At 50.2% G+C, this 12287-nt stretch overlaps 1 protein-coding gene across 2 annotated transcripts in view; it reads right to left on the minus strand.

The window, feature by feature from the left end:
• HM13 (histocompatibility minor 13) overlaps window positions 1-12287 on the minus strand; it is a 129318-nt gene that overhangs the window by 97472 nt on the left and 19559 nt on the right. For both annotated transcript variants that reach the window (XM_033963250.1, XM_033963249.1), the window contains exons 2-3: window positions 892-990; window positions 696-778 (exon numbers count right to left, since the gene is read on the minus strand). In XM_033963250.1, coding sequence (XP_033819141.1) covers window positions 696-778; window positions 892-990 — 182 coding nt within the window. The remainder of the gene's footprint in view (window positions 1-695; window positions 779-891; window positions 991-12287) is intronic.

A 12287-nucleotide genomic window follows, 5' to 3' on the forward strand; every position in this document is an offset into this window, starting at 1 on the left:
CATTTAGGATAAAATGGCTCTCTGCTTTAAAAAGGTTGCTGACCCTGGTCTAGCTGGACTGAAGGGTAGCTGGTCTCTATGGATTGAATCTTTGTTTTAAAATAGCTAGTTCTGAGAATGTTGGAATAGAGGGGTTGTCGCCATTTGTAATCTTGTTCGTATTGGTTAAGTTATTTAATATTGAGAACATTTTGTTGATTTTAAGATTATCTTCTAAGCTAATCTGTTTTGCATCAGTAGTGATTTATATTCTAGGATTTTCTGGCAACACTTAAGTCTTGTTTTCTGAGAAGGGTTGTTGACGCCTGTAGCACTTGGATTGTCAGCAAGCTCTTTATAGAGACATATGTAGGTGCCAAGTTGAACAACTTCTCTGATGATCTTTGGATTATTTTGCTGCATTTGAGTGGGGCTAGTTTGTTTAGGATTTGTTCATTGATCATTTTCCAATGGTCCAGGAAGTTTTGGACAGGGATGGAGAAAGATAGTAATGAGTTATCTATTACATTCCTGTATGATTCAGGGGCTACTTTGTTTCTATAATAAAAGGCTACTCTGTTGGGGAGGGGGGTCAGTTTGATTATTGATATTTGCAACTCACATTAACACATAATTAAAACTTCTACAATAAATAACAATAAGAAGAATGGACTAAAATCTCCCAAGAACACATGCAGAAACAGAAAGCCTTTTACCTGAGTGTGTGGGACAGGGCTAGGATACCCAAAAGAAAGAAGTACATGGAGAGGAGGAGATTGATATATTCTTGGGAAAATATCTGAGCAGCATTTAAAAAAAAAGAAAAGAACAAATTAGATTTTAAGATCTTAGCAAGAAAATTGTGTTATACCATGCCAAATGTAACAGACATTGCCTTAGCCAAAGACTTACTTTAAAGAAGAGGTAGAGCCCAAAGAGCGTGCAGCTGGCGATGAGAGGGAAGCGAGCTGCATCTCGACTAGTAATGGTTTCTGGCATATCTGAGGAGTTCTGCAGATGAACAGAACACAGCATGGTAACCAAGCACTACTAGAATATGAGCTGGCACGATCATAGTATTTATGTTAAATAAAAATGTGGGGGTGGGGGATCAGTAGCTGCTAAGCATGGGATACTTGGTATATATGAAGCCTGGGAGTGGGAAAGATTGTGGGAGAGAAAGAAAGATATATGTTAGGTCAGTAGAATTAGGAGGATGGGAGAGAAACTAAACACGGGAACTAGGATATTTGGGATGAGATGCTGGTGGATGCCAAGGCTGAGTGTACAGTATTTTGATATTTTATCATATTATTGATGTTCCTTGGAGTGTCCTTTGGCTAACAGACAAGGAAGAAAAATAAACACTCACAAAAATTTGGTGGAGAGAGCTAAAGGAGAATGGAGGGTGATATGCACTTGGGGATGGAAGGAACCAGAAGCTTATCTTAGGATGTGTTTAAACTAATGATACTACAAAGTTATCTGCTGGAGGTTTCTGGTTATGTAAGTAGAGAGGTGAGAAAAGATGATGAGCATAGCCAGGGAGGACTGAACAGGATTCAGCTTGGAGAAAAGAAGAGAGGGGATATGATTGAAGATTAGGTTCTTACCTTTAGTAATCTTCTTTCTGTTAATCCACAAAGGAATCATTACAACATGTTTTTCATTCCAAATTTTGAACTGGGTATTGTAGAAATCCAACACTTTTTTCTCTCTTCTGTTCCTCCCACTTGGCAGAGGAACATAGAGCCCCCTGCAGTACTGTCTAAAAGCAACCAAAGAGGACTGGAACAAACATAGACATCAAGGGGGGCACAGGGAACTCCCCACTATACAACTGTTCTGCTCTGCAATATAAAGAAACAATTAATAAACAGGCAATAGAAAACATAGGCAAGAACATAGCAACAACATAGAACCAAACTGCCATGTGCAAGCACGCCATCAGCAAAAATATGTGCCCACATATGCAAAAGGATTCTCTATGAGACTTCTGGTGATGGCACTACATGGATGGTTGGGTAGCCAGTGAGCTCCGGCTTGTACTGTACCTAATTTGGTGAAATTAGCCTCCTCTCCGCCGTTTTGGCCGCATACTTGGCAATGCTATACTTTCTGTGGTGAGCGGGTGCTATGGCAAGTAAGAAATCGCGCTCAGACTTACATTCATTTGGGTTCAAAGTAAGCGGGGCATCTGCAGCGGAAAGAAACAAAATGGCAGCGGATCCAGAAGCAGCATTGCTGAGTGAGCATGATGAGGAGGTGCCTACTGATGCTCCTGCGGAACTCTCGCTAGCAAGCAAGGAAGATCTTTACCGGTGGATGACTGATATTAAAACTTCATTAGCGATTCTCACTATAGATCTTACCAGTACCATAGATGGGCTGCATAAGAAAATCGATGAGATGGGCTAGCACCTACATGATTTCAAAGAGAAAGTTATCCTGCATGTTCAGGATATTGCAGATTTACATAAGGATTGTGAGCAGCTCGATGTGAAGACTGAGGACCTGCTCCTTAAAATTGAGGATTGCAAAAACAGAGACCAGCGAAACAACCTGCGGGCTAGGGGAGTGCTGGAGCAAATGGCAGAGCAGGATATGATCACCCTTATGCAAGCCCTCTACCACAAATTTCTGCAGGCAGCGGACCCAGAGGCGGAACTGCCTATGATTGAGTTAAAGTGTGCACATAGGGCTCTTGGCCCACAGCAGGCGAGCAGACCCCATGATATTGTGACTTGTTTCCTCCGATTCCCCTAGAAGGAACAAGTCCTGCAAGCGGCACATAAGGTGCTTGGGTGGAATTGTTTGCAGACATCTCCTATATCACTTTACGTTGCCAGAGAGAGTCCCGAGAGGTCACCAGATGTTTGCAAGACAATAACATCAGATATAAATTGCACTACTCTTTTGACTTATCTTTTGTTGTGGGAAATAAACTGCGGCGTGTTTCATCTGCTGAAGATGCTCAAAAACTGCTGGTACAAGCAAAGCTCTGGTCGAGAAATGGAAGGAAACAACGCTGTGAACAGTCCGAATTTTCTGTCAGGGGCCCTCAAGAACAGCGCTGGCACAAGGTAGACCAGAAGCAGTGCCTACAGCGACAGTCTGATTAGCAGCCTGCATCAGCGAGGTGCTCCACAGGAGTTGAGTGACAGCCTTGATTTAACTTTTTGATTCTGTTCTATGGCTCATGCCGAGTTGTTGATATGTTTTCCTTATACAAGGTATAGGGGGTTCCTTGTTGGCCCCCTGACTTTCATTTTGCTTTGCAGCATTGGAAATGGAGTGGACTTCTGTTGAGTATTGGCATGGCCAGACAGATTGGTGATGATGTTTTCTGAAGTTTGGCTCTGAACTTTTAGTGGCCTGAGATTTGTTGGGGTGAATGAGGTGGGTCAGGGTTTATTGGCCCTATTTTTTTAGGTTGTTGCAGAAGTTGGGATAGGGAGGTTCTTATTTGACTTGGTTACAAATTCTATATACGGAGCCTTTCGCATCTCTGCGGATTAATGGCGTGTATTCAGACAGCTTCCCTTTACGACAGGGTACCCGTCAGGGTTCTGCCCTTTCGCCAGTGCTTTTTGCACTGGCGATAGAGCCTTTGGCTCAATTGGTGCGACAGCAGCCTGAGATTAAGGTGACAGTTTGTGGTGGCATGGAACAAAAATTTTTACTTTTTGCAGACGATATTTTTTGTTAGTGGCGGTGTCACCCTTGCTGGAGCTCTTTGGTCGGGTTTTCGGGTTTAAGGTTAATGGCACTAAATCTGAGATCTTGGCTTTATTGCATACTGAAACTGAGTGGGGTCATATAGCATTTACATTCCCTTATAAATGGGCTTCACATTCACTACGTTATTTGGGAGTCAATTTAACTAGCAAGAGCTGGAGCGATGGAAGCATTTGACTATATCGTGGTTGGGCAGGGTACATGCCATTAAAATGGTGGTTCTTCCAAAAAGCACAGTTACTTACCGTAACAGGTGTTATCCAGGGACAGCAGGCATATATTCTCACATGTGGGTGACGTCATCTACGGAGCCCCAGCGCGGACAGCTTTTCAAGCAAACTTGATTGAAGTTTCAAGTTTGCTACACTGCACCACGCATGTGCATGCCTTCTTGCCCACTAGAGGGCGCATCCCACCTCGTGGTCCTCAGTTCCATAACTAGCAAAGAAGCCATCCCCGGGGAGGTGGGCGGGTTGTGAGAATATATGCCTGCTGTCCCTGGATAACACCTGTTACGGTAAGTAACTGTGCTTTATCTCAGGACAAGCAGGCATGATATTCTCACATGTGGGTGACCTCCAAGCCAACCAAAAAAGGGCAGGTGGGAGGATGGCAATTTAGGAAAACAGATTACGTAACACCGACTGGCCAAACCGGCTGTCGTTTCTGGACAAAGTGTCCAGACAATAGTGGGAGGTGAACGTATGAACCAAAGACCAAGTGGCAGCTTACATATGTCCTCCATAGGAGTGGATCGGAGGAAAGCAACCGAAGCTGCCATCGCCCGGACCTTATGCCCCGTGACTCGACCCGGGAGCGTAAGACCAGCCTGAGCGTAGCAAAAAGAAACACAAGCAGCCAACCAGTTGGACAAGGTGCGCTTGGAAACCGGGTGTCCTAAACGATTAGGATCAAAGGACAAAAACAATTGAGGAACCTTCCGATGAGACCTGGTACGTTGGAGATAAAATGCCAACGCCCTCTTACAGTCAAGCGTGTGGAGCGCCGTCTCGCCAGGATGGGAGTGGGGCTTAGGAAAGAACACAGGAAGGACAATGGACTGATTGAGGTGGAAATCAGACACAACTTTAGGTAAAAATTTAGGATGGGTGCGGAGAACCACCTTGTCATGATGAAACACAGTAAAAGGTGGGTCCACAACCAAAGCCTGCAGCTCACTAATCCGTCGAGCAGATGTGAGCGCAATCAGAAATACCACCTTCCAAGTAAGAAATTTCAGGAGAGACTTGTCGATAGGCTCAAAGGGAGGTTTCATCAGTTGAGCTAAGACAACATTCAAATCCCAAACGACGGGAGGAGGCTTCAGAGGGGGACAAACATTGATTAGACCCTTCATGAAGCGCGTCACCAGAGGATGAAGCGAAAGAGAACGTCCGTCCAAGTGCCGATGAAAAGCAGAAATGGCACTGAGATGTACCCGAACAGATGTTGTCTTCAGGCCGGAATTAGACAAATGTAACAAATAGTCCAGTACCGAAGACACCAGGACCGAATCCGGATCCAGATGACGCGAGGAACACCAGGAGGAAAACCTGGTCCATTTCTGAGAATAGCAAAGCCTGGTCGAGACCTTGCGCGAGGCTTCCAAAACTTCCCTCACCGACTGAGAAACCGGGACCGAAGTCAAGGGGAGAGGAACCAAGCGGTCAGGTGTAACGATTGAAGATTGGGATGCAACAGCGAACCCCGACTCTGAGATAGCAGAGAGGGAAACACAGGCAGAAGCAGAGGCTCCCTGACACTGAGTTGAAGAAGCAGGGAGAACCAGTGTTGACGAGGCCACCGAGATGCAATGAGAATCATAGTGGCTCCAGATGATTTGAGACGAACCAACGTTCTCAAGATCAGGGGAAAAGGAGGAAACGCATAAAGGAACCTCCCTCCCCAGTCAAGAAGGAAGGCGTCCGCTTCTAGACGGTCCGGGGAGTACATCCGGGAACAATACAGGGGTAGTTTGCGAGTCTCCGGAGAGGCAAACAGATCCACCTGTGGAGTCCCCCAGCGGTCGAAGACCTCGCGCAGGACTCCTGAGTTGAGTGACCACTCGTGCGGCTGGAGAAGCCGACTGAGTTTGTCTGCCAAGCAGTTCTGTTCCCCCTGGATATAGACCACCTGTAGGAAGATGTTCTGGGAGATCGCCCATTCCCACAGGCGCAGAGCTTCCCGGCAGAGGGACCAAGAGCCCGTCCCACCTTGCTTGTTCACATAATACATGGCCACCTGGTTGTCCGTTCGCACAAGGACTACCTGATCGCGGAGCAGGTGGCAGAATGCTCGAGCCGCCAGAAAGATGGCGCGAAGCTCCAACACATTGATGTGACAGCGTCGGTCCTCCGCCGACCACAGGCCCTGGGTCCACAGACCATCGAGGTGGGCCCCCCACGCGTATTCCGAGGAGTCCGTGGTCAGAACCTTGCGATGCGGAGGGACGAGAAAGAGCAAACCCCCCGGAAAGATTCGAAGAGTCGGTCCACCAACGGAGCGAGCGTCTCAAAGAAGGAGTCACCGTTATGTGAGAAGAGACAGGATCGCACTCCTGGCGCCACTGAGAGGCCAGAGTCCACTGAGGAATTCTCAGGTGCAGTCTGGCGAATGGAGTGACGTGGACCGTAGAAGCCATGTGGCCCAGAAGCATCATCATGCGCTGAGCCGACACCACCGGTAGCTGAGAGATCAGACGGCCCAACCGAACCAAAGCCTCCAACCGAGGAGGAGGGAGGAAAGAACGGAGGCGAACAGTGTCCAGCACTGCGCCTATAAACTGAAGTGATTGGGTCGGGCATAACTGTGACTTGGGAAAGTTCACTTCGAACCCTAGTCGCTGAAGGAAGGCGATAGACTGTAGGGTCGCTGAGATAACCCCTTCCCTGGTCGGGGCCTTGATCAGCCAATCGTCCAGGTAAGGGAAGACCTGAAGCCCCCGAGACCTCAGGGCTGCAGCGACTACCACCATACACTTCGTGAAGACTCGAGGGGACGAAGCCAGGCCGAAGGGGAGGACCCTGTACTGGAGGTGTAGCTCGCCCACCTGGAACCGTAAGAATTTGCGGAAGGTGGGATGCACCGGAGCATGGGTGTACGCTTCCTTCAGGTCCAGGGAGCACATCCAGTCCCCTTCCTCCAAGAGAGGATACAAAATCGGAAGTGACAACATCCGGAACCTCTCCCGGACCAGGAACTTGTTGAGCTTTCTGAGGTCTAGAATGGGACGCAAGACCAAAAAGTAATGGGAGTAAAACCCCCGCCCCCGTTGGTCGGGGGGTACCGGTTCCACCGCCCGAAGCCTCAACAAGGCCCTGGCCTCGGCCATGAGGATGGGGAGCTGGGTCCGATTGTATGGGCAAGCCCCCGGTGACTGTTCCGGCGGCGCAGAACAAAAGTTGAGAGAATAGCCCTCGGAGACGGTCCGGAGCACCCAAGCGTCGGATGTTATTTCGGTCCAAGCCGCGTAAAAGGACCGGAGTCGAGCCCCTATGGGAAGGGGGTCCGGCGCGATCGCGGAGGGGGGCCGGCCCCTTCCGCCTAGCCCGTCAAAAGGACGGCGCTGGCTTGGAAGGACCCTGCGCCGGAGGTTTGGTTTGTCCCCCTCTTCCCTGTCGAGGTGGGCGCCGAGGCGGTGGCCTAGAAAAAGCCGGGGTCGAATTCTGAGGGTACCGCCTCGGGGGAGGCCGGAAGGGTTTCTGTGGCGTGGCCCGAGGTTTTGGACGGACCAAGGAGGCCAACGAGCGCTCCTGTTCCGAGAGCCTTTTGGTCGCCGCTTCCAGGGATTCATCAAATAATTCGGACCCCACGCAAGGTAAGTCTGCAAGGCGTTCTTGCAGGTTTGGGTCCATATCGAGGGTGCGTAGCCACGCCAACCGGCGCATAGCTACCGCAAAAGCCGACACCCTCAATACCAGCTCAAACGCATCGTACACCGCATGAAAAAGGTACAGGCGCAATTGAGACAGGTTGGACATAAACCTGTCAAACCCTTCCTTGCGGTAGTCCGGCAAGGCTTCGCGATATTGGGGCAGATCCTTTACCATGCCACGCAGATAGGATGAAAAGGTAAAGGCATAATTTAAAACCCTGGTTGCCATGAAGGAATTCGCATAGAGTCGACGACCAAACTTGTCAAGGGTCCGACCCTCTCTGCCGGGCGGGACCGCCGCAGAAACTCGGGAGGGTTGCGTCTTTTTGAGCACAGACTCGACCAGTAAAGACTGGTGAGAGAATTGAGCCTTCTCAAAACCCTTGGGTGGTATCGTCCTATATTTGGACTCCATCTTGGACGGGACCGCAGTGACTGTAAGAGGTGAAGTCAGGTTCTTGAGCAAGGTCTGATGAAGGACCTTATTAAAGGGCAGCCGAGGGGTTTCCCTTGGGGGAGTTGGAAGGTCCTGCTCCTCGAGGAACTCCTTTGTATATTGAGATCCAGCCATGAGGTCCAGACCCAAGGCACGTGCCATGTCCTGCACGAAGCTGGAGAAGGAGGACGGTCTGGCGGGCGGCGAGGGGGTTCTCGACCTCTCTGCCGAAAAGAAGGGGGAAGCCTCGTGAGAATATCGTGGTTCCCTACCGGACCCTGAGTCCCAAGAGGCCAAATCCAATGGCCTCGAGGGGGTCGGGGAACGTCTCCTTTTCGAAGAACCCCTGGGAGAGGTCCCAGGTGTCCGAGGGACCGAGGCACGCCCCCTCCTCTTCGGCGAGGAGTCACGCGAACCCCCTCTCGCGGGGGAACGGAGCAGCCTCGGGTTGTCGAGGCGGAGCTCCGAGACCCGCAAGGCCTCGCCCCCGAGCAGCGAGGAGAGACCGCGTCGTCGAGGGGAGCCACGCGAACGCTTAGGCTTCCTCGGCCGACGCCTCGCCCGAGGCCGAGGAGCCCCGGGAGGACCTCGAGGAAGAGGAGGAAGAGATCCGCCTCACCCTGCGCACCTTGTCACGGGGCCTGACGCTACTCTCCGGCGGGGCCCCCGAGGCCGAGGTCGAGGGTAAGGTCGGGGCCGAGGTCGGTGCCGCCCCGGTACCCGAGGCCGAGGGAGTCGAGACCGAGGCCACCGAGGCCGGGGTCCTCGAGGCCGAAGCAGTCGAGGCCGAAGCCTGCTGCAAATGCTCGAGGGCTCCAGACAGCTCCATGGCAATTAATGCTCGGAGCAAATCTTGGAACGCCGGGGGATGCTCCCTGGAGGGCGACCTCGGTCTCGAGTATTCCCTCGGGGCATTAGTGGCCGTGGTTCTTGGCGGGGCCGAGGACGACCCACCCGCCGTCGAGGAGCCCGAAGATGGCTTCTTTGTCGACCCTGGAGTCGAGGATGGAAGAGAGGACTTACCCGAGGCAGGTTTCGTCGGAGGCGTAGGCTTTGAAGTCGAGGGACGCGGCGAAGCCGAGGATCCCGAGGCCGAGGTCAAGGCCGGGGCCGAAGCCGACGTCGAGGCCTTCCCCGGCGCGGAGTCGACCGCGAAGAGCTCCGCCATCCTGGCACAGCATCGACAGAGCGCTCTGGCCTGAAAAGTAGAGCACCGATCGCAGGAGTCCCGTCGGATGCTCGGGTCCAAGGCAGAGCAAGCACCACCGGTGGGGGTCAGTGATAGAAAGTAACCGCTCACACCGGGTGCACTTCTTGAAACCCGTCAAGGGACGGGACATGAAAACTGAACCGACCGAAAAAGGAGGCCGGGTCGCGGCTCACGGGAGCCCCCGGAGCCGAACGAAGAGAAAAATCTTTTTTTTTTTTTTAAAGTACTACAAAACAAAAGAAAGATAAATCAAGTACCACGACCGATTAAAATACACCGGACGCGGCGACAGAAGGCAAATTTTAGCAGAGCTCAAATTCCACAGGACTTCTGGCTCCGCGGAAAAAACTGAACTGAGGACCACGAGGTGGGATGCGCCCTCTAGTGGGCAAGAAGGCATGCACATGCGTGGTGCAGTGTAGCAAACTTGAAACTTCAATCAAGTTTGCTTGAAAAGCTGTCCGCGCTGGGGCTCCGTAGATGACGTCACCCACATGTGAGAATATCATGCCTGCTTGTCCTGGGATAATTACTGTATTAGTTTGCGGCGTTGCCAATTGCACTGCCAATGACCTTTTTTAAGCATTTAGAGAAACGAATATTCTCTTATATTTGGAATAATAGACCCTCCAGAGAAAGCACAGTTACTTACTGTAACAGTTGTTATCCAGGGACAGCAGGCAGCTATTCTCACATATGGGTGACGTCATCCACGGAGCCCGGATGCGGACAACCTCGCAAGCATACTTGCTTGTAGAAAACTTCAGAATTTCGAGTCAGCCTCACCGCGCATGCACGACTGCCTTCCCGCCAAGCACAGGCGAGTCTCCTCAGTTCAGATAGCTAGCAGAGAAGCCAACCAGTGGAAGTGGGTGGGTTGTGAGAATAGCTGCCTGGTATCCCTGGATAACAACTGTTACATAAGTAACTGTGCTTTATCCCAGGACAAGTAGGCAGCCTATTCTCACATATGGGTGACCTACAAGCTAACCAGAATGGGATAGTTGGAGCGTTGGCATCCAGACAATAATGAGAGGTAAAAGTATGAACCAAGGACCAGGTGGCAGCTTTAGGAATTTCCTCAATAGGAGTGGATCTGAGGAAAGCTACTGAAGCCGCCATGGCTCTGACTCGACTCTGTAGATGCAGTCCAGCCTGGGCATAGCAGAAAGAGATACAAACAGCCATCCAGTTGGAGATGGTACGCTTAGAGATTGGATGTCCCAACTTGTTTGGATCAAAGGAGACAAAAAGTTGAGGAGCAGTTCTGTGTGGTTTGGTGCGTTCCAAGTAAAAGACCAAAGCACATTTAAAGTCCAGAGTATGAAGAGCTGCTCTACCAGGGTGAGAATGAGGCTTTGGAAAAAGCACTGGAAGATTGGTTGAGATGAAATTCTGAAACCACTTTAGGTAAGAATTTATAATGAGTACAAAAGACCACCTTGTCATGATGGAACACAGTGAAAGGTGGATCAGCAACTAAAGCTTGCAGCTCACTGACTCTTCAAGCAGATGAGGGCAATGAGAAACACCACTTTCCAAGTGAGATACTTCAGATGAACCGTAGACATTGGTTCAAATGGAGGCTTCATCAAGTGAGCAAGAACAACATTGAGATCCCAAACCACTAGAGGTGGTTTGAGAAGAGGTTTAACATTTAAAAATTCCTTTCATAAATTTGGAAACCCCCGGATGAGCAGAGAGGGATTTCCCTTCAATAGGCTGGTGGAAAGCAGCAATTGCACTGAGATGGACTCAGGTCAATGTAGACTTGAGGCCAGAGGTGGATAAGTGCAAAAGATAATCTAGAATAGAAGATAAGGAGGAATCTTGAGACTCCTTATCATGAGAGATGCACCACGTAGATAATCTAGTCCATTTTTGATGGTAGCATTGTCTAGTGATAGGCTTTCTAGAAGCCTCTAAAATGTCTCTTAAAGGTTGAGAAAACTGAAGAGGAGTTATGTTGAGAGGTACCAAACTGTCAGGTGCAGAGACTGCAGGTTGGGATGAAGTAGAGATCCTTGACTCTGTGTAAGCAGAGACGGAAAAACTGGTAGAAGGTATGGCTTCCTGCTGCAGAGTTGAAGCAGAAGGGAGTACCAAGGTTGTCTCAGCCACCAAGGAACTATCAGAGTCATGGTGGCATGATCGTTCTTCAACTTGACAAGAGTCTTGAGAATGAGAGGGAATGCATACAGGAAGCGATTCATCCATTCCAGTAGAAAAGCATCTGCCTCGAGGCGATGAGAATATATCCTGGAGCAGAACTGAGGCAGGTTGTGCTTGTGGGGAGATGCAAAGAGATCTATCTGAGGAGTTCCCCACTGCGAAAAAATGTGATGAAGAGGCGAGAAATTGAGTATCCATTCATGAGGCTGCAGAAGATGACTCAATTTGTCCGCCAGTTTCTCGCCCCTTGGATGTAGACAGCTTTCAGGAAGGTGTTGTGGAGGACTGCCCAGTTCCAAACCTTCAGAGCTTTTTGACAAAGGGAGAGAGATCCCGTCCCTCCCTGTTTGTTGACGTGGTTGTCCGTCCAAATGAGGACTACCTGGTCGTGAAGAAGATGTTGAAAAGCTTTGAGAGCATTGAAGATCACTCTGAGTTCCAACAGACTGATATGACACTGACGATCCGTGCTGTTCCAGCGGCCTTGAGTACGGAGACCATCGAGATGAGACCCCCAAGCATAGGTTGAGGAATCTGTCGCGAGAACCTTCTGATGAGGGGGCGTTTGAAACAGCAAGCCTCTGGAGAGATTGGAAGAGAGCATCCACAAGCGGAGAGACTGTCTCAACGAAGGAGTGACTAATGTGTCAAGAGAGTGGTTCGCAAACCTGCGTCCACTGAGATGCCAGGGTCCACTGAGGAATTCTGAGGTGAAGTCTGGCAAAAGAAGTCATGTGCACTGTGGAGGCCATGTGTCTCGCTGAGATTGAAGAGCGGGAAGACACTGCATGACAGAGTTGAAGAAGAGCATCCAGATGTTGTTGAGGAAGGAATGCTCTGAGTTGGATAGTGTCCAGAACAGCTCCGATGAACTGTAG

This window comes from Geotrypetes seraphini, chromosome 11 (genome assembly GCF_902459505.1).
Source record: "Geotrypetes seraphini chromosome 11, aGeoSer1.1, whole genome shotgun sequence".
Classification (NCBI taxonomy): Eukaryota; Metazoa; Chordata; class Amphibia; order Gymnophiona; family Dermophiidae; genus Geotrypetes; species Geotrypetes seraphini.